Source organism: Penicillium cinerascens, assembly GCF_028974065.1.
Source record: "Penicillium cinerascens strain IBT 15544 chromosome Unknown scaffold_4_segment0_segment0, whole genome shotgun sequence".
Classification (NCBI taxonomy): Eukaryota; Fungi; Ascomycota; class Eurotiomycetes; order Eurotiales; family Aspergillaceae; genus Penicillium; species Penicillium cinerascens.
Window position 1 is genome coordinate 2,472,185 of NW_026695297.1, and position 21,011 is coordinate 2,493,195.

Below are 21,011 nucleotides of genomic sequence, written 5' to 3' on the forward strand. Positions count from 1 at the left end.
GTACGTTACACATTGGATCATGATTATAAGTATGTATATTTATCACACCTTATTCAGTCTGGTACAATTCTACACGGGTCGTAAGTGCACAGGTGAAAAACAATTTCTATGCCACAGGAGTCCTGGAGGCACATCAAAACTTTAGTTCAAATGTTCTTTGATATATAAGAGGCCTGTCCATAGGCAACTAATTAACTTTGTGATTATTTCTTGCAGAGCCTCAGCTCACCAAATTTAAGTTTGAATGATGTAGCCTTCTCCTCCCTTCTGTATCCAATCGATCTCAAAATCGATCCCTTACTCATTCCCTCCACAATGTACACTAATTGCGACTCATTCTTACTCTATAGAACGAGCTTTGCAGATCCCTACTGCCGTTCAAGTTCCCCCTCTTCTGGCGCAGTCCCCCTTTTCTCATGGATCCTCGTCCACTTGACCCCGAAAGCCAAGAAGAATGCCGTTGCTGTCGTAGCAACTGGAACAAACTATTGGTGTACATCAAGTTAGTTTCAAATCCTCCAATAGGGTGGATCCAGAGAAGGGGCAACTCACAAATGTTGAAGTAATTGCTGTGTTGTAAGATTCCAAAACCAGACTTAACCGTTTGGGGAAATTATTCTCAGTAATTTCGCGTACGTGGGCAGTTCCAGCCTCAGATAACAAAGCCTTTTGGGAGGTATTCAGACCGGCATGTTTGGTCAGTTCTTTGCTCAGAATTGAGCGGAACACGATACCTCCAATAACCTGTGTGACCGTGGCCCCTAGGTACTGAAAGAATAAATTGAGAGAGACAGCAGCGGGCATAAAATCTGGTTTATCTTTGACTGCCAGCTGGACTAGGAGAGTGGGCATTTGCTGAGCCATACCGACCCCGAGGCCTTGGATGACCTGGAAGCCAATCCAATGGCTAGATGGTGTATTATAAGTCGAAAATTGAGTGTATAAGGCTGCGGCGGTGCACATAAAGAGAGGACCAGTGAGAAGCCAAGGATTATAATAATTTATCTTCCGGGCTATATCCTAGTTTTAGCTTCTGATACCTTAATATATAAGATACTAGCGTAAAAAGCTTACCCAAAATACCAGCAGTCAGTGTTCCCACTATTTGAGCGACAACAGAGGCTAAAGTACGCGTACCACTTTCCAAAGGAGTAGCGCTATCCACGGCTTGAAACCATTCAGGGAGATAGTAGTTCAGGATGCCAAGTGATCCGAAATGGCAGAAGGAAAACAAGACACTAAAAGTGACTGTTCGTCTGACGATTAGAATCCCCGGTATCATAGCGCCATCTCCTTTATGGCGCTCCCAGAAAACAAAGATTATGAACATCACACCTGAGGCCACAAAGAGACCAATGATTGTTGCCGAATTCCAATCCTTTTCCGTACCGCCCCACATCATAGCGAGAAGTAGCATAAAAATAGTTGGAATGAATATTCCACATCCGATAAGATCCAGGCCTTTGATCCGTTGAATAATGGTCCCGTCTGTCTGGATGGATGGGGGGTTGAAGAAGCACAGCATAGAGACCAATGTTACAGCACCAGGAGGAAGGTTGACCCAGAAACACCACCGCCACGATGCCTTCTCTGTAAACGCACCACCTATAACGGGTGCCACAATTATACCAATGGCAAAACAGCTGCTGCAAATTCCCATCAAGACCGGTTTCATTTTTTCGGGACAGACAGTGAGAACAATAACAAACCCTCCGCTGGCGACACCGGACGCTCCGACGCCTGCCACTGCACGACCCACAATGAAGCTGTTACTATTTGGCGCAAAGCCACATATGAGGCTGCCAACCATAAATATAGAAAAGAAGGTGATGTAGACCCAGCGAAGAGGAAATTTTGCGCTTAGCTTTCCTGCTAGCGGAGTCAAGGTGCATGTCGTGAGTGAATAAGCGGCCGGATACCAAGCCAGCTGCGAGGTATCGTGAAAGTCGGACGTGATGGATGGAATGGCCTTGTTTTGTGTGTCAGCTATGTTTCTTGTTTCTTTTCTGTAGAGAGCCAGGAGTGGGTGGTAGGAGTACTGTTGCGATGACGAAAATATCCAAGGACATCAGGAAGGCACCAAAGCAGATACCAATGAAAATGGCATAGAGCTTGAAACCATGCATCGCCGTCGGGTTCGTCTCTGATTCATCCGTGGTGTTTGCTTCTGGTCCCTTAGTTCTGTTCGCGTGCTGAGGTTGAGCAGTGCTGCCCGCATCTTCTGACTTGGTAGCTACCGTGGTCTCATTTGGAGAAGACAAAACCATATTCTAGATCTGATAGTGTGAAAGACGTTTGAAACGAGTGGGGTACGATGCATCTGGTAATAGAAAAAATATATGGATTGAGTTCTTAGCGGGTCGGACCGGCGACATTAATCTCTCAAACAAAGAAAAAGTCGCCTGTTCTAAGGTGTACATCCCTGTTCAGCCGCACCAAGCCCTGGTACGATTGCAAATAGCGGCCATAACCCCTTATTGAACTTTCTGCCGGCCATATGACTTAGACCTTGAGTTTCTAGCCGGAAATAGGTAGCTAGAAATGCCCAGCTAGGTAGAATAATTAATATAAAGGCGTTCTGGTTGAAAAAATATGTATAAAGTCAAAGTTACATGGTTGGGTGGCCGGCTCGCTTACCGAATACGTTAAGTTTGTGTCGCTCGCTTACATGCATCACTGGCTTACCGATTACGTTAGTTAACGTTAGCGCCCTTGGATCCTAATTGCGGATGCTATCTAGAATGACAAGGGTCCGGTGAATCCGACTTCGATCGGGAATAGGCTATCCAATGCCGAACAGACAGTCCGAAGAGAAGAGTCTCCCGCACCTCCGCGGGGAGGACCTCTGCGAAGCTATAAGCGCTTACGATTACATGAGCATCCGAGTAGCTTCATGTTGTTTAGGGGCCGTAACATGAACTGACAACTAAGGATGGTAGATATTTCCCGGTCGTTGAGGGAAGTACTTTAGCAATATTTCGCCATAGTTACTCCGTTCGTTCATGTATACATATGTTATCTATCCCATAATACAGTCTCTTTCTAGGCAAGACTAATTGAAAAAATCAAATTGTATTGTTGCTATGACATCACAAAAAAATGTGCAAACAAATCAGAACATAAATCCCGAGTGGGCAAGTGATGGAGCGAACATGATCAACGAAAATGAGAATAAGGTATTTCTCCATAGTACATGACTTTCACCGTTGAGACTGGTCTTTCAACGTCCACGGGGGGACTTCCTGAGGCAGTCCACTGCTCACTAGAACCGGCCAAGGAGGCAACCATTCGTTTCTGATGAGCGTCGCCTGAAGCGTTACTAGGGCATCCCAGAAAAAGTCATTCAGCTCGGAGGCATGCTTTGGGTGAGTAAAATCAGCCCAAAATGGTTGGCAAAATCCTCCAACGTTCCTCACCAGTCTCTTGCCATGAAAATCTTTCAAATCCCCCAGGGCAAGGAGCATAGGCTTCCACCAGTGCTGTCGCCCATCGGTTTCTTTGTAGTCTCGACAATAAAGGTACATCACGGCCTGTGTAAGTACGGTCACTTCCAAAAGCTTTACCGGGTATCTGTCTAACGTCGTACTTGGCGGTATTTCCCCATCATGCTTTTTCCAACCTGGAAGGTTGAACCAGTTGTCTAGCGTCAAATGGGGATGGGTCGGGGCCGGTCGGTCGACTTTCAAATCTAGGTCAATCCACCAGAGCATTCGGGACTTGTTATACAGTGCAATTGGTCCGTGAAGACTCGTTTCGTCGGTGTCAAAATGCATACTGGCTGTACATTGTCGGTGCGCTGGGGTGAAGTATTGGCAGTTCTCGTTGCGGCAGGGCTCAAATCCAAACTTCTGTAGAGATTCAATAGCCTTGTCCATATGATCATCTGGAATCACGAAATCGGTTCCCTGTGGAGTTGGTTTGTTAACAAGATCGGCAATTCATGGGGATAGTATAGTGAGACTCACTCTTCCTGGTAGCAGCTCTCTGACTTGGGAGTCCTGAATATGAGAGGTAAAGAGGACATTGGGCACTTTCCCCTTATCTAGGATCCAGGCAATGTTGTTAGGAAAGGGCATATACCGGGTCTTCTGCTTCTTCTCGTCGTCAGGGACGGCGTAATATTCTTCTCCATTTTCTCTGGAAGATGGGCTGGGAATTGAATCCTTCTGACCCCGTTCGCTTTCAACATCGTACCACCTCATATCCAAGACATTGGGATTAGATTTACCGAGCTTGGATAGAAGCGGAGGCATTCTGGAGGCTCACGGAGATTGGACGACACAAATTTTGTTGAGAGAGTAACTGTTCGTTGACGTTGTGGAAGCTATCGGAGAACTGATGTCTATGGTGTAGACGGTGTTCTGTCAATGGGCTTCCAGGGTTGTAGATCCCCATTCCACGCGAGCAATCGAGGCTCTTATATACCTGGTACTCGCTTCTGCGGACCCAGTGGGGTGAAAGAGGACTCAGAGTATTGCCAAAGTCTCATGTGTGAACTCATGTTCTGGTTTCGAGATCCCGAGTGATTTGGAACCAAGGACTGGAATAAAAGGTCTGGGATAAAAGGTCTGGGTAAATTGCTTTGTAGAACGGCCTTATTCGAGGCAACCTTTCTTAGATTTCTTTGTCTCGATTACGTATTCTATGGTCCGCGTCCGGGATTTCAAAGGAGCAGTTTTGTACAAGACTCGTTCCATGCAAAAATAACACTACTCATAGGAGCCATTATTTCCGTTCCAAGTTCTCCATTCTAGTTTATCACTGTCTATTATTAGAAGCATCTATTTTGGTGTATGTTGGACTTTGACGGCTTAATAGTGTATTCCATGGCCCAAGATTCTTGCTCTCCGCAAATAAGCCTGATCGTTACTCCCAACCCTTGGAACTTGGGACACGCTGTCTCCTGAATGAAGAAAGACTCGGTTTCGGATACTCTAGAAACAAGAGAGCCAGTGCGCATTACCGGGCAGCCACTAGAGCGTCGTTCTCAGCGTATCGCGTGATTGGTCCGTGTTAACTGGCTGGGCCTTTGTTCATCGTTTGCCGGCTTACTGGACGTATATGGTCGCGTTCTTTGGTTCTCTGTTTCGCCCTTCGAATACCTCGTCAAAGCATAACGGCCCATCAAAATATCCTGGAAAGAGGTCTCCATTCCGGGGTGCCATATTTCTCGATGCTGTAGTCACTGAGCAGAATTCAGCACGCCCCTGAGCGGATATTTGTGCCTCGTAATATGTAGCGTCCCCCACCTGGCGGTGATGGTGCGCCCCAGCGGTAGCCCAATTATCACCAGTAGCCCAATTCTCCCCTAATTATTCGTCCTGAAGCTATTTCCACCCACCCAGCATGCCAGCATCGCCCAAAGCCCCCGAATCTCGTGTAACCGAGGCCTGCGAAGCCGCCCGTGCCCCAAAAAAAGCCGAATTTCTCGAAGATCGCGCGGGAATATGGTGTTTCGGATGAAGTGTTACGAGGACGCGTCCGCCAGGGTAAACAGGCCCGTACTGCCCAAAACCTGTTAAAAAAGCACCTCACGCGTATTAGGAGGAAGCTTTGACTCCGTGGCTATGTGATATGCGCGATCGGTATCTGCCTGTGACCCCTGTATTGCTAGAGAACATGGCAAATCTCTCGCTTTAGCGCCCTGGTCTTGATCGAGAGCTTGGTAAAATGTGGGCATACCGCTCTATTAAACGTCTCCCTGAAGAGCTGCAGTTTGCTTCGCTGAAGCGAAGAACGAAGGAGCATAAGCGGATCCAGGCGGAGGATAGCGGAGTGCTAGAACTAGAGTATAATCGGTGGAGGAATGTCGTCAAAGATACAGCGCTGGATGGCTTTAGTACTTCTACAATGCGACAAAGGGTAGCGACCGGACGTTGAGAGGGGAGAAACGTATCTTGCTGTTCGATGGCTATAGTGTCATCGGGGAACGTGCAGCTCTCTCGAACGACATAATCAGCCAAATGACGGCCGCTCGCGCCCCTCTACTGCGCAAATACACTAGGCAACACATCAAAGGGCTTGGTCACACTGGTGTGCTAAGCGCACGAGACGCCAATTGATCAATTACAGGCAGGAAGGCAAATGAGGCTATACAGGACAAGAAGCGGCTGGATAAACTACACACGAAGGTCTACGTAAACCGCCACCAAAACAGTCTACGATGGAGAACGAGGCATCCATAGAAGCAGCGAGGGTTGCTGGAGAGGCTAATGAGCCTTTTTACTTTGATTCGCATCCAATGTGTTGACAAATAATAAGAATAGCATCGTTTTTGGGCTACTGGTGATAATTGGGCTACCGCTGGGGCGCGCCCTCACCGCCAGGTCGTGGGCGCTATTATGAGGCACAAATATAGTGACTTTCGGATGTTACCGTACAGTCGTGCTCGAAATCGCCTTGACCAATATACACCGAGACACTCTTTCCTGGCCCCACTGCCAAGGCGTTAGCGCGGATCATTTATTGAGCTAGCCGTGTTAAATTGAGGGCGAAATAAAATGTGCTGTATACTGTATGTACCCTGACGAAAATTACACTATGCGTGTAGAACGTCCGTGGAATTCCATGGAATCGTAAAGTGGATCTGCAAATCATGTGGGGAGTGCTGCCTAGTGCTGGGTAACCTGATGATCTTCCAAGCGACTTCAGTTCTCCTTCTCATGCTGTGCGGCGTGTGCTGGTCATCACCTGTGAGGCTGTCTCTTTGGCCCAGAGAACCTCAACAAGTGATCCTAGCGGCCAACAACCATTCTGACCACTTGGCGGTTGTTGCAAACGAACAACACCCTCAACCGCTCCTGATGGTGTAAGCCTCAACTAATAATCACTCACCTTTAGTCTGTCGTTACAGTAGGCCCAAGAAAATGACTCCTAGTTCTCTTATGAGCCATGATGATAATGGCGTTCAACAAAGCATTATGCTTGACCCGTGGGGTGATACATCACAATATGCACCAACACCTGGCAACTTCTGTTGGTCACCCACCTCCCTGTCCAACATAAGCTACATCAATGTCGATCACATATCCCCTGTTGATTACGCGTCTCCACAACAAAGTGCATCACAAAAGAATAATCTTCCCTTACTCTAGTTCGGTGATTGGGAGGAAGGTCGAACATATGACGAAGATCCACCGACTTGTATCCACTACTCGATCGAGTGGAAAGTCACTCTCAATAATAGGACGGTGGCGAAAGATACAGAACAAGATCTGGTTCTAGCCCCTCGATTTCACTGGAGGCTCTTTGCAACCAAAGCTAAAGGAGCTACTTGTACGAAAGTATCCACATCGAAAACTTGAATCGGATGACACATCTGTTGTCGTATCCGCCACTCGGCAGAAGGGCCTCACTCCGAGTTTTGATAGAATCGACATTGATTGGACCTCTATAGAAAAACAGCTTTCGGATCGGGGAGACCTCTTTCTTGCTGGCAAGAAACTGAGACTGGTCATCTCATTCAATTATATAGAGAACTCTTCGAGCTCAAACGGAAGTGGCAGGACTACTGATAAACGAGGCACTTCGTCTGCTACCTAGCGGATGCTTCAGGAGTGAGATCGACAGATCTATGCTGAGGAAGCAGCTTCTGGAGAGCCGCCTGCCTGGAAAGAGGTATATACTTTGATGCGTTGTCCTGGGTCCTGTGAACTAGGTCCGCACTGCTAGCAGGATCCCTATGGGAAAAAGCACTACAAGCTCTACCGGGATCAGCTGGAGAGCTTGGTTAAATACGCGCAGGGCGGTGGGATTTTATAGTCACATGAAGACGTGCCTGGTATGATTCGCGAGCAAATCTACAGGGCAGAGAGGCAACGGCTTAATCGACCGCGGGCCAATAATCGATCTACCGCCGAGGCAAGCTGCCCTCCCATTACTATCACAAATGTGCTTCGCCCCACAAGCAGCTAGGTCGTCAGCATCCCCATTTTTAGAGGACACTATTGCTTTGATCAACATTCCTGTCCTTCATATCCTAGGCCTTCTCGATGTTGCCGTGAGAGAATACAGTACCTGGCAACAGTCACATTTGAGTGATGAGGCATTAAAAGCCGAGGTCAGAGAGGCATGCGATGTAGCTCTAGATGATGGACTGGACCTGGCGTAGATTGATGAGGATAAAGATCCGAATTACTTCCAGACGCGTGGTGTCAAGTGGGGAATTGCTCAGCGTTTTGTCAAGGATATCAGGTACTGGGCGGAAAACTATAATTGTTGTGAGACAAGGGGAGGTGAATTTTAATACGAGCATTTGGTAATTCTTGTCTTTTCTTTTGAGTATCTATGTCATTTGAGATATATCTTCTACGCGACCAGGCAAGACAATTAGAGCTCATCGATCATCAAACCTGCATTTCGGAAATGACCCTCCGCACTTGATACCCTTGAACCAATCACGTCAACGCACCACTCAAGAAAGGCATCGAAACCTTGATTTAGGTTCACCTCATACTCATTCCACCTTCGCTTGATGAACTGCTTAAGCTCAGAGAAGAACTCCTCGATAGGATTCAAATCTGGCGAATAAGGCGGCAGATATACTAGCTTTACGCCGGAATCTGAGCACATGCGCTGAATCTTCTCTGTGTGATGGAAAGAAGCGTTGTCTATGATAAGCATAGACTTCGGCTCTGGCCATCTATTGCAGTGCTGAAGAAGTTGTTCAATGAAATCCTCGAAAACATTCGCGTCGGTAGACTCTTGAAATATACGCCTTAGGACGATCTTATCTTAAGCATACGCAGGTAGAATCTGATAGCGCTTATCCCGGTGGAACTTGGATATTTGAACTGGTGTCACACCGAGAGGGGACCAACCTGTTCGTCGAAACCCAGACTCTTTTATCACAACCCGACTCATCCACGAAGACCAAATGGTATGGTCGAAAGGTAGATAGGTTGTGGAGGTAGAAGTCCCGTAAATCTGCATTTTGTTCCTTCGCAATCTGTCGAGTAGCCTTCTTCGACCACCCCACCGAAGCAAGCGCTCTGCTGATGCTTTGAATCGTCACATGCTTCCTGAATTCGTCCCAGAGAAAGAGGGCCATCTCGTCTCGGTATAAAGTCGGTTTCTCCATCAAGTGTTCACAGAGAGCTTCGAGTATGGACGGTGTGATACTTCGCGGGCGTCCAACACCATTTCGCGGCGCCCTAACATTCCCGAATATTTTAAGGTTGGAGCGAATGTGTAGTATGGATTGTTTGCTGCAGCCAGCGGCAAGAGCCATCTGGGACGTCGATAGTAGATTGCTCTGGATCATATGATGAATAAGCTCGAGCTGTGGGGGTTTGAGGTTTGGTGCCATGTTGCCGATACAAAGTGGAGTGGTTGTCTGAATGAATGAATGTGTTACGTGGAGAGTCTAAGTACCGCAGTGGGCTAGCCCCTGGGTATGACGGGCCGACAATGGATCCGAGCCTATGACATCGCATGGCACTAATACATTCTAACCGGTTCTATGGGATTCTCACAGGTTATCACGCGAAGAAATGTTCTCTACAGTATAGCAAGTCTCGTCCTAGAGTCATCTGCATTCAAGGTGCTACAATGGTATAGTATAAGCGGCTTGGTAGATGGTAGGAGCGGACCGGGCCGGCTTGAGTGGGAATCATGTTTTCGCTGACTTTGGTAGGGCGAGGACAGCAAGATAGGGTACCGGGTGTGGTGGGGAGGGGGCGGCGGAAGCCACGAGTACAACTGGTTCTTCTACGGAACAATATGTACAGGTACGCCAGGTGAACTCTGACTGGAAGCCTGAAGGCCTGGGTTCAGCCTTACCGTAACCCCGCCTTTTCCTGACGTATCCCACGACCAGCGATTCTCAAGATCTTTCTTTCGACCACGATCGCCACATATTGATAGGCTAAGCATTACAAGCAACTATCTTACTGTTACATTGCCAGGGCTCACTGTTGATGCACTGACTGCTCAACGCCTCATTACCTTAGGAACAAAGGAAACAAGGTTGTGACTACGCACAAGGCCGAAGGCTACATCCACCATAGAGCACTACTGTTGCAAAGCTGCTGTCTATCGCAAAGTACCATCGGGGAGCTTGAGAGCAATTCAGGTACAAATGCCTTTAATACACAGATCTTATTGATGATACTAATGTATGTAGATACTGTTGCTCTTGCAAGTCGTCTAGATGGACTTCCACTGGCAATCGTCATTGCCGGGGCGTTTATGCGTGAAACTGGAACCAGCATCACTGATTACTTGCATGATTACCAAGAATCTTGGTCTGAGCTACAGCTGCAATCAAATCCTGAACGCCAGTACCAACAAGGTAACATGCTACAAACATGGATGATCTCATATCATGAGATTCAGAAACGGGACCCGCACGCAGCAAAATTGCTCCTTTTACTTGCACACTTCGATAATCGAGATATCTGGTATGAATTGATAAAAAGCAGCCAGCATAGCTCAAATGCTCCTGCTTGGCTTGAAAAAATTATATCAAAGGGACTCGCGTTTAGAACCGGCGTCAAAACTCTCGTCGGGTTCTCTCTACTTGAGACCACAGAACAAGGAGGAAGTTATACGATGCACCCAGTGGTACAAGACTAGTGCATTCATCTTTCTAGCACAGACAGAAATGTGGATTCGACCCAGCTAAATAGACTAGCACTAATATCTATTGGATACACTGTTCTAAGTTCAAGTGACCGAAATTATGCGGGCCTTCAGCAACGCCTTATTCCACACGCGAATCATGTACTTCATGGGAATTGGTCACGTGAAAACGTCGATAACGAAGTATGGGGAGCATTAACTCAATTAGGGAACCTCTACTCTGATCAGGGGAAGCTGAAGGAGGCAGAGGAGATGTACCAGCGAGTACTGGCAGGCAGAGAGAAAGCCCTCGGTCCCGATCATACGTCCACCCTTAATATAGTCCACAACCTTGGTGTTCTCTACTCTGATCAGGGGAAGCTAAAGGAGGCAGAGGAGATGTACCAGCGAGTACTGGCAGGCAGAGAGAAAGCCCTCGGTCCCGATCATACGTCCACCCTTGATACAGTGAACAGCCTTAGTGCTCTCTATAGAAATCAGGGTAAGCTAAAGGAGGCAGAGGAGATGTACCAGCGAGCACTCGCAGGCTACGAGAAGGCCCTCGGTCCACATCACAGGAAGACGAGTTGGGTTAAAAAAAGATTAGGTAGGCTGGGAATTTCCAAGTGAAAATGTGCATTACCCTCCATACAGGAAATGTATCTCATTATGATCGTATTGTTTCCAATCTATTAAAAAATGATGTTCTTGGAGAGGTTGGGGGAGATCTGAACTTGCTAAAGAAAGGTCGCAATTTTGGAAGATCCATATTACAGTGCCGACCGCTTTCGCCTTCCATGTCGAATACATAGAGAAGCTGTTTCAAACCCTAGTCATGTGGTCCGCTTTTCCAGATTTGGGTAGTATGTAATTAAACCGTTTTGTAGCTGACCAAGTAATATATACCACCAGCTTAGAATACAAGTATGTAGTATATAGTGAATTACTCCCTGACATTCCAGGCTGGAACCTAGGCTAGAAGCTTCGATGCAAAGTGAGCAAACATGGTGATCCTTAATCAGGTAACGTGTTGATCATACCCATCTCCACTATATGAGAAATGATTGGCCGTGAGATCATGGTGCCTCAGCCTCACTTTCCAACCCCGCTGCTCCTTAACTTCAGCCTACGTTCCCTAATTGAAATTCCGTGGGGCATCGATCACAGCCATCCCTCATATGAGGAACCAGCCTTTCAGCTCAAGCGAACTTATAATCATACAACCCTGCATGGCTGCTAGGGCGCCTCTCTCACATGGCGATTATACGGTCGGATGGATATGCGCCCTGCCGCTGGAGATGGCAGCTACGAAGCTGATATTGGACACGATCCACCCGAGCCTACCGAGTCCATCAACCGATAATAACACCTATATCCTTGGAAACATCGGAGAGCATAACATCGTCATTGCCTATCTACTAGGAGGCGCATATGGCATCGTATTAGCTGCAACAGTGGCGATGCATTTACTGTCGAGCTTCCACTCTATCCGCTTCGGTCTGATGGTTGGTATTGGTGGCGGTGTACCAAGTAGCAACGCAGACATTCGACTTGGCGATATTGTGGTGAGCCAGCCAAGAGAGACATCTGGAGGCGTGATCTAATACGATCTTGGGAAAGTGTTACACGACGGTCGATTCCAGCGGACTGGGATGTTGAACCGGCCCCCGAAGGTTCTGCTAACTGCTCTCGCTACACTACAAGCCCATCACCTTACGGAAGATAGTTAAGTTATTGAGTTAATTTCCAACATCCATACCAAAACAAGATCTCGTAAAGCTACTAACTTCACTCGTCCCGCCCAAGAGGACTGCCTATACCAAGCAGAATATGATCATAAGGCAGCTGATATATGTGCGAATTGTGACCGATCGAAAATGGCTCACCGACTTTTACGAGACCATAAAGAACCAGTGATTCACTATGGACTAATCGCATCTGCAAACCAAGTGGTGAAAGATGGCAGACGGCGAGACCAACTGGCGTAGGACTTGGGGGTATACTGCGTGGAGATGGAAGCGGCGGGGCTTATGAATGACTTTCCATGTGTGGTCATTCGAGGCATCTATGACTATGCTGACTCTCATAAAAATAAGGAATGGCAAGGATACGCGGCGGCAGTCGCAGCAGCCTATGCTAAAGAGCTGCTTTTAGTGGTTCCAGTCAATCAGGTTGATGAGACCCGTATAGCACAAGACACTCTCGGAAACTCTGGTAAGAGGCACTGAAATTTTATCTTTGGGCCATCTATATATTCCGGATATAATACTAAATAGGCCTTTCTTAATTTAGTGGATCGCTTTATTATCCCATTAGACCTCACTGCCGTGCCTCTGATTGAAAGCTTTGTGGGGCGGCAAGCCGAGCTAGAGACCGCCTTTGGCAATATTTGTAGCCGACAAATGCCTAGTCACGCAAAGTCGCGATCCTCCATGGGCTTGGGGGCATAGGAAAAACACAGCTCGCGATCCGTTTTGCACGAGATCACCAACATGAATTTACTGCTATATTCTGGTTGAATGGCAAGGATCGAAGCACACTTTTGCAATCTCTTAGCTCTGTCTTGCCACGACTACCTAGACACTCCCAGGAAAACGGGGCGATCGATGACGAGGAGCTAGAGCAACGAGCGAAGTATATGTTGAACTGGCTGGCAAAAAATGGCAATTCACGCTGGCTACTGATTTTTGATAATATCGATCAATACTCTCCCATCACCAGCGGCATTGGTGATGAATATGACATTGGAGCATTCTTCCCTTCAGCAGATCACGGGTCTATTCTTATTACCTCTCGGCTATCAGGCTTAAGTGAGCTAGGAAAGTCCTTTCCAGTCGGTCGGCTTGAGACAACGGACGCAATTCAACTACTCTTACAGAATAGTGGCCTACTAGCGGATGCCACTAAGACCCTTCAGGATAGTCTAGGTATAATAACATTCAAGATACAGACCTCATGAGTTATGGTATCATCAATACTAATATATCTAGTTACCGTTGCCCTCATTAATCGCCTCGACGGACTGCCATTGGCGGTTGTGATCGCGGCAGCATTTATGCGTCAAACCGGAACCAGTATCACCGAATACGTACAATATTACCAGCAATCCTGGTCTGACCTACAGTCACAATCTAATCCTGGTCGTTAGTATCAACAGGGCAACATATTGCAAACGTGGCTCATCTCATTTCATGACGTACAAAAGCGGGACCCGAGCGCAGCACTACTGCTACTACTGCTTGCTCGCTTCGATAGCCGAGATATTTAGTATGAATTATTGAAAGGTGCTTCTCATAGCAGCGATGTCCCTAGTTGGCTTGAAGAGATATTATTAAGTGGACTCTCATTCAAAAATCGGGTGAAACATCTCATCGGATTTTCTCTTCTTGAGGCTAAACAACAAGAGGGAAGCTATGCGATGCACCCGGTAGTACAGTCCTGGTGCCATCATGTTGCTCGCACGGATGGGATTGTGAATCCCGGCCAGATTTGTGAAATAGCACTAATATCGGTTGGATGGACGGTCCCTAGTGCAAGCGAACGGAATTACTCAGAGCTTCAGCAACGGCTTATTCCACACGCGAATTATGTACGTCTTGGGGAAATGTTTGGTAATGATATTGCAGGATGGGAAGCATTTCATGGATTAGGGAATCTCTACAAAGACCAGGGAAAGCTGAAGGAAGCTGAGGAGATGTACCAGCGAGCTCTGGCCGGTAAGGAGAAGGCCCTTGGTCCAGATCATACATCCACTCTCAATACTGTGAACAACCTTGGTCTTCTCTACGCTGACCAGGGAAAGCTGAAGGAAGCCGAGGAGATGTACCAGCGAGCTCTGGCCGGCTTGGAAATGGCCCTTGGTCCGGATCACATATCCACTCGTCATGTAGCCAACAACCTTGGGGTTCTCTACAAAGATCAAGGGAAGCTGGAAGAAACCGAGGGTCATACCGAGAAGGAGTGCAAGAGAGCCAAGATGATGCACAGCTCAAGCCCAACAAAGTACGGCGGGTGGTAGGGAAGTTCTTTAGATTGTTTTCACAGTCATAAATCCCATAATAATAATGATACCACTACTACTACCATCACCACCACTATCATTACTACCACTAATAATAATAAATAAAAAGGAACTGCGTCGCCATATAGCAGTCCACTGCGAAATGCTTGATAGAATCGAAGCGCGAACAGAATACTTCTCTTTTGGAAAGACAATGTAGAAACGATACGGGGAAACTACTCAAGTCCTATAGGTCAGCTATTTTATCCTCAGGAGCCTTCCCAGCTACAGAACCATCTTTCAATTCTGTCATATAGTCACTTGGGAATATACAGAAGGCCACAGCACAGGCTTTGTATGGCGAGGATAACTATGCAGTAGATTGGACTTTTTGATGGTGGACCTAGTATTTTTAGATCTGTAAGGTTACATGTACAGATACAGCCCTCGTGGGTAATTTAATTGTTTCGAATCATACGATTCGCCTTTGGAACAGGACTTAAAATACCAAACCAACCAGATGTGGACTAGCGTATCACATGATTAGGGTTTGAAATAGCTTCTCTCTGTTTCCAATATGGAAGGCGAAAGCGGTCGCTACTGTATGCGCGATAAAGATTGTAAGTTAGTCACTCAATATTATTAAGAACATGATCAAGTGACTAGGCACCAGGAGACCCTTACGATGTTTACTGGAGATCTTTGCATTTCCATGCCATTCCACAAGATTCTTGGACGTACAGTGACGCAGCAAAAGTATTAACACCCCCTGGACCCACGCCTACACCGCCCTCTCACCGCCTACCTAGGAACACGCTAGTAGTAGCTCAATAATCTCGCGTTTTTGCGCGTTATTCTGTTTATACCTCCTGAATCTCCTTATTTTGCTATCTATTATGGCACCGCGGTCTGAATTGACACCTGCGCTACGTGAGCGTATATGTGAGCTGTCCCAAGCTGCGGGATGGGGCTATAAACGTATTCAAAAGCGCTATCCTTGGGTCTCTCTTTCTAGTATACGCTATACTATTAAAAAGGACCGCGAACGACTCGATGGTGTCTCTAAACCACGCTCTGGACGCCCACGGAAGCTTGATGAAGCTGATCGTGAGCGTTTGTTAAACGCTATTGAGGAAAATCCTAAGATTACCCGCGTTGATTTGCTTGCAAATGTGTCGAATAAGGTTAGCTATATTCCTTTAGTTTTAAATGCTTACTGACCTAAATTTTTGGTTAAATATGACTCGATCCGACGCCTTTTAAACGCCGAGAATATGCGAAAGTGGCGCTGTAGCTGGCGGCCCTATTTGACCGAACAAAATGCGCTAAAACGGCTTCAATGGGCGCATCGCTATCGACACTTTATTGCTGAAGATTGGGCTCGTGTCTATTGGTCTGACGAATGTACAATTGAGCGCGGTATTGGTGTTCGTCGTGAATGGACTTTTATTCGCCCTCGAGATCAGCCTAAGGAGAGACAATGTCAAGGTCTTCCTATAAAAGGAAACCAAGTTAAGCAGATGTTTTGGGGGGCTTTTTCTGGCAGCACACGACGCACTAGCCTTATCCCTCTATTTGGAAACCCTGCAGCACCTCGCGGAGGCGTTGATCGCTTTATTATTCGAGATTTATATCTCCGAATGCTGCCTACATTAATGAATCATGAGGGTGGTATCTTTCAGCATGATAATGCGCCTACACATACTGCACACGTTGTCCGCAATACTCTACGCGAGCTAGGAATTGAGGTAATGGAATGGCCGCCTCATTCGCCTGATTTAAACCCTATTGAGAACCTATGGGCGCTCTTGAAGGCTAAAATCTATGAGTTACGGCCGGATCTTATTGATATGCGTAATAATAGCGCGTCCTACGCTATTCTAGTGGAGACAGCACAGATAGCATGGGAAGAACTAGAAATACAGCACCTAACGCATCTATCTGAGACGATGCCGCACCGGGTGGAAGCTATTATTGAGAGCCAGGGCTGGTATACGCCCTACTAGATAGAAATTCATGGAGTTTTAGGCCGGCAGAATATTAGGTAATAAGGGGGGGGTGGGTCTAGGGGGGTGTTAATACTTTTGCTGTGTCACTGTATCATGTAATATAACTGAAAATACCGTACCATACACCGTCCATCTTATGATGTCCCTCAATTTTAATGCGGCCAGCTCAATAGATGATCCGCGCTAACGCCTTGGCAGTGGGCCCAGGAAAGAATTTCTCAGTGTATATTGGTCAAGCCGATTTCGAGGACGACTGTAGCCTAGCTTAGGACAAGCATGTCTTCGAGTCATATCGGGGTCCATCGGGGTCCGATCGGGGTCCGAAAAGAATGGGCTGACCATTGAAAATAATTCCAGCCTTGGACTTCGTTACTCTATAGAGATTCAGGATTGGTGTATCAAAGCCTCTGAGTCAGTTGTGGCGTAGATATGACCGCCAATTTACCTGTTCGCTGGGTTCCTCCAATCGCCCATTCTCTGTGCCCACTAGTGCGACGCTGAAAATGATGGTGTGAGCATGGCATTAGTTTGGCAGTAGCTCGGCATTAGCTTAATATTTTTGACTTTGCTAAGTTGGTGCTTTCATCAAAAGATACGCGATTTTTGTGATAGGACAAGCTCCCTCGGTTCCGGAGAAATATAATACCTACTGTCCTTCCGTTAGATAATGGAGAGAAAGCGAACAACTTCAATTTCCCGCTCCTGCTCACTGTCTAAATAAATGATGGCATACACTCCACGCCCACAATTTTTGTTAACCCTCTTTCGCGAACTCTTCAATACTATCATCTACTCCGCAGGAAATGATCCACTACTTGCGCAAACTCATCGATTTGTTCAGAAAGGCCCTGCTCAAACCAACAATGTTTTACTTTTAGCACCTATTTTTCTCGGTATTATCCTCAAACTTCTAGTAAGCGACTAACAAAAAATCCCTATTGTCTGCGAAGACTAATAGAGCTTAGATCGAATACATCATTGGCCACGTCTTAATGTCTATCTTAATCCTCGAATCTGTGGAGAAGCAGGTCAATATCTCTGAGGTCGGAGACAAGAAGCTAGCCCCCTCAAGTCGTTACTTGCTCCAAACTAGTGCCGTCCTTTACCGCAGAGGGGGTTTCCGCCTTCTCCTGAATGGCATCGGTTCCGCTTGTACCTACTGGGTGACGCACACCTTGTTGACGAAAATATCAACTATTCTGCTTCCTACTCCGGTGGCGTATATTATTGCATCAGTCCTGCTCGCGGAGACCCATTTCTTCTGGACCGCGCACACCATCCTTCCTCGCGACCAGCTGCGCTTCGTGTCTAGTCCCCGCGATCGCCGACGATGGAAAGCTCTGGCACTTCCCACTTTGATCTACTCCGCGGCCGAAGCAGTGATGATGTATTTGCCGGCTCTATTCGACAGCACTCTTGCTCCGTCGTCAAACGAGAACGTCACAATAGAGGGGTTATCGTATATTGTGAGATCCGATATCCTGATATCGGCGCTCATGCTCTTTACCCAGCTGTCTCTTCTCCTTCCCTCTTATATTATGTTAATTTTAGTGCAGGCCAGTCTTCTGCCACCCAGATGCGAGACGCTGATTTTAAGGCCGTCACGAGAGCAGCAGCCAGGTATACGGGTAGGAGAGATCTTTTCGGCGGCCAACCGAGGACCGCTACAGGCACGGGAGGCGGCGCAGATGATTGGGACACGAAGGTTGCTTTATTGTCTGGAAATGCATGGAAAGATGTGTTTATGTTTGCTTGTAATTACCGCTACGGTGCATTTGATGGTCTACTCTATCTTGTAAAAGGAAGTATCAGCGCGTCCCGACTACATCTTTGTCAGAACAAGTGGACACATATAGACAGTATAAAGTCTGGCAACTCTCAGCTTTCCCTTTCCGCTTTTTGATCACTGAGTAGAACTAAGCACGCCCCTGAGTAGCCTAAATTGCTCAGTGAGTATTACACAGTATATAATCGTGAATTCCACGCACTGAGCCTACCCTGAGTGACCTAGTTTGCTTACTGAGCTTGACCCACGGGAAGGGATAAGCGACCTAAGTAAGCTCACCTCAGTAAAATGCGACACGGTAGTCCTATTCGCGTGCAATCATTCTAGTCTAGCTTGCCACTATTGCCCATCAACACAAGATAGGCATCATCAATATGACCGTCGACCCTAGTCATCTAGACCCCACCCATGGTATAATTTGCAGTATCATTTTGTTGTAAACCAATTATTTTTTATGTCAGGCTATATGGTTCTAGGAACACTTCAACCACAAGCCCCACTGTCCCCAGATCAGACTTTGGAACATTGGTTCCAAAACGCATCGTGAAGATAATGATACATTTGAAACTAGCCTAAGAATTGAAAATTGGGGCAAAGAGATTCGGGTCGGCCCGTAGCCTGTTCCAAATCTGTTTTTTGGTTGTCTTGACGGAGTCTGGTCTAGTGAGACGGTGTAGGGAATACTCTCCCGCACGCCCTTTAGCCTCGAGGGCCAGATAGCCCAGAGCATAAAGCTCGACATCCTCTATCCACTGCTCTCGATAAGACAAGTTCATCGTCTGTGGTAGTTGGTCAGCAGCCTTAGCTTGACAAAGAATATCGACGATCGGTAGGTCCATGTTAAGTCTAATATTTTGTATTAGTCCCATTGGTCTATATGGGCGGGGAAATCTCATTCTCATGTTCGCATCTCTCCGAGCTCTGCCTGCTGCGTCCTATGTATCGATTGACTGGTTGTCAACCGTACCACATATCTAGGCCTATGGCACGTTTGACTACGATGCATAACGAGTGGAATGCTGTAGAATAGCCAGACACGGGTCTAATTCATTGTTCTATAAGCTCCACGGAAATTCAAGAACCATGCTGTCACCACGTAGACCGAGTCTTGGTCCACATGCGTACAAAATCTTGCTTCTCCTTGACGCCCAGGCCCACGCGCTTGACCCGGCCCATGCGAGCGAGCGCTTCTCCCACATGATCCAGCATCGCCTTTTCCATCACTGCCTCACTGTCGGCAGCCAACTCGTCCAGAGTATCGAGGTAATTGGTGTTGTAGGTCGACTTCCGTGTTGAGCGGCTGGGCGGAGTGTCCAGCGGACTGCGGGCGATTGCCGCAGCCTCGGCAATACGCACGCGGATGCCGTGTGTCGGTTTGCTGAGCAGCGTCCACAGGAAGCTGATGTAGCTTCCCGGAAGAGGAGTCACGACATCTGCGGGGCTGTACCGCAGACTGACGGGGAAGATCTTGGTCTTGGAGGCAGCACCGAGTAACGATTCGCTCAGGGGCAAGATTGCGCGGCCGTTGGTAGTGGTGCATTCCGGGAAGATCACTATCGGTCGGCTCGGGTACTGCTCGACCAGGCTGGCGACGTCCACCAGCTGGGTCCCGGGCTTGGGGCGGGTCGAGGGTGATGCAAAAGCTCGTAGGACGGCCTGGAGAAGAGATATGCGCTCAACCTGGCGGGTGTTTGGGTAGGATGCGGTGAAGATTGGATCGAAAATCGCCGCCAAATAGATCGCGTCGATGGGGGAGGTGAATGAAGAGGCAATCACGGAGCCGGGCTGGGGAAGACGAGCTTGCCGTTGCTTGGAAAGAGAGCTGTTGAGACATCGTTAGCTACCGTTGAGAGCAACGGGGCTCTGATATCGCAAAGATACGGACCCTTTCCGAACACCATCCACCTGGAGGTCAATCCACCAGATGCTCGGGACGCCAAGAATGCACCACAACGCAGCCTTCTTGCCCAGTGATCCAATGGGAAGCCATTGCAAAATGAGGAAATAGGCCAGGGTCACAAAGATGAATAAGGGTAAGCGAAAGCAAAAGAGGAAGACCCGGATGGGTGCTTGCAGGCCAAGCGGCTCGGAGGGAATGGGGAGGAAGGGCGCAATGCCCGAGCCTAGTAAGTGTCAGTTGCAACTTGGATTAGGAGCTACAGCCACCTACCTCGATCCCGAAACTGGGAAAATTTCTCCATTGCCGATAAACGATGGCCGGTTGAGGAATCTCAGTATTTCCCTATCTACGCATGTGAGAAAGATGGGGCGGTGGGCAGAGCGGTGGGTTGTTGGGCGGCAGATCGATGACCTTTCGTCACGGTGGGGCTTCACATGTTTCGAGACAGGGTTCCGCGACGCCAAACCATAAATATGGTGTACTCAGGAAAATATGTATAGATAACACTAAATCGACGATACTCCCACTATAGACTACTTTATGCAGGATAGAAATACATACTAACGTAGATCCACCGACCAATCAGCACTGGTATATCAGCATGGGTCTATCTAGCTTCACGAATGAACTGATAAGTTCCCCTCAACACAATATATCGAATGCGAAAGAAATGGCCGTGGTAGTGAGTGGTAGAATCAAATGCGTTGGAATGAAAGCACACCAAACGCCCAGGAAATGGCTTGTGATCTATAATAT

General features: G+C 47.5%; 6 protein-coding genes across 6 annotated transcripts; 3 read left to right on the forward strand and 3 right to left on the reverse strand.

Annotated features, from left to right (window-relative positions):
• Positions 1-368: 368 nt before the first annotated feature.
• On the reverse strand, positions 369-2,267 carry N7498_008909 (MDR family MFS transporter; the record flags this gene model as incomplete). The annotated part of the gene is made up of 4 exons (XM_058455971.1): positions 369-485; positions 553-1,013; positions 1,075-1,969; positions 2,040-2,267. The coding sequence occupies 4 exons, from the start codon at positions 2,265-2,267 to the stop codon at positions 369-371; spliced, it is 1,701 nt and encodes a 566-aa protein (XP_058305959.1).
• Positions 2,268-3,200: 933 nt separating this feature from the next.
• On the reverse strand, positions 3,201-4,253 carry N7498_008910 (uncharacterized protein; the record flags this gene model as incomplete). Its single annotated transcript, XM_058455972.1, has 2 exons — positions 3,201-3,905; positions 3,966-4,253. The coding sequence occupies 2 exons, from the start codon at positions 4,251-4,253 to the stop codon at positions 3,201-3,203; spliced, it is 993 nt and encodes a 330-aa protein (XP_058305960.1).
• Positions 4,254-10,113: 5,860 nt separating this feature from the next.
• Positions 10,114-12,164, forward strand: N7498_008911 (uncharacterized protein; the record flags this gene model as incomplete). Its single annotated transcript, XM_058455973.1, is given in 4 exon segments — positions 10,114-10,574; positions 10,593-11,167; positions 11,801-11,828; positions 11,909-12,164. The coding sequence occupies 4 exon segments, from the start codon at positions 10,114-10,116 to the stop codon at positions 12,162-12,164; spliced, it is 1,320 nt and encodes a 439-aa protein (XP_058305961.1).
• A 408-nt stretch (positions 12,165-12,572) lies between these two features.
• N7498_008912 (uncharacterized protein) lies at positions 12,573-14,578 on the forward strand (the record flags this gene model as incomplete). The annotated part of the gene is given in 6 exon segments (XM_058455974.1): positions 12,573-12,774; positions 12,853-12,969; positions 12,981-13,487; positions 13,551-13,671; positions 13,685-13,827; positions 13,845-14,578. The coding sequence occupies 6 exon segments, from the start codon at positions 12,573-12,575 to the stop codon at positions 14,576-14,578; spliced, it is 1,824 nt and encodes a 607-aa protein (XP_058305962.1).
• A 2,712-nt stretch (positions 14,579-17,290) lies between these two features.
• On the forward strand, positions 17,291-18,368 carry N7498_008913 (uncharacterized protein; the record flags this gene model as incomplete). The annotated part of the gene is made up of 2 exons (XM_058455975.1): positions 17,291-17,482; positions 17,535-18,368. 2 exons carry the CDS (start codon positions 17,291-17,293, stop codon positions 18,366-18,368), a joined length of 1,026 nt encoding a protein of 341 aa, XP_058305963.1.
• A 1,076-nt stretch (positions 18,369-19,444) lies between these two features.
• Positions 19,445-20,556, reverse strand: N7498_008914 (lysophosphatidic acid acyltransferase LOA1; the record flags this gene model as incomplete). Its single annotated transcript, XM_058455976.1, has 3 exons — positions 19,445-20,177; positions 20,241-20,478; positions 20,526-20,556. 3 exons carry the CDS (start codon positions 20,554-20,556, stop codon positions 19,445-19,447), a joined length of 1,002 nt encoding a protein of 333 aa, XP_058305964.1.
• Positions 20,557-21,011: the final 455 nt, after the last annotated feature.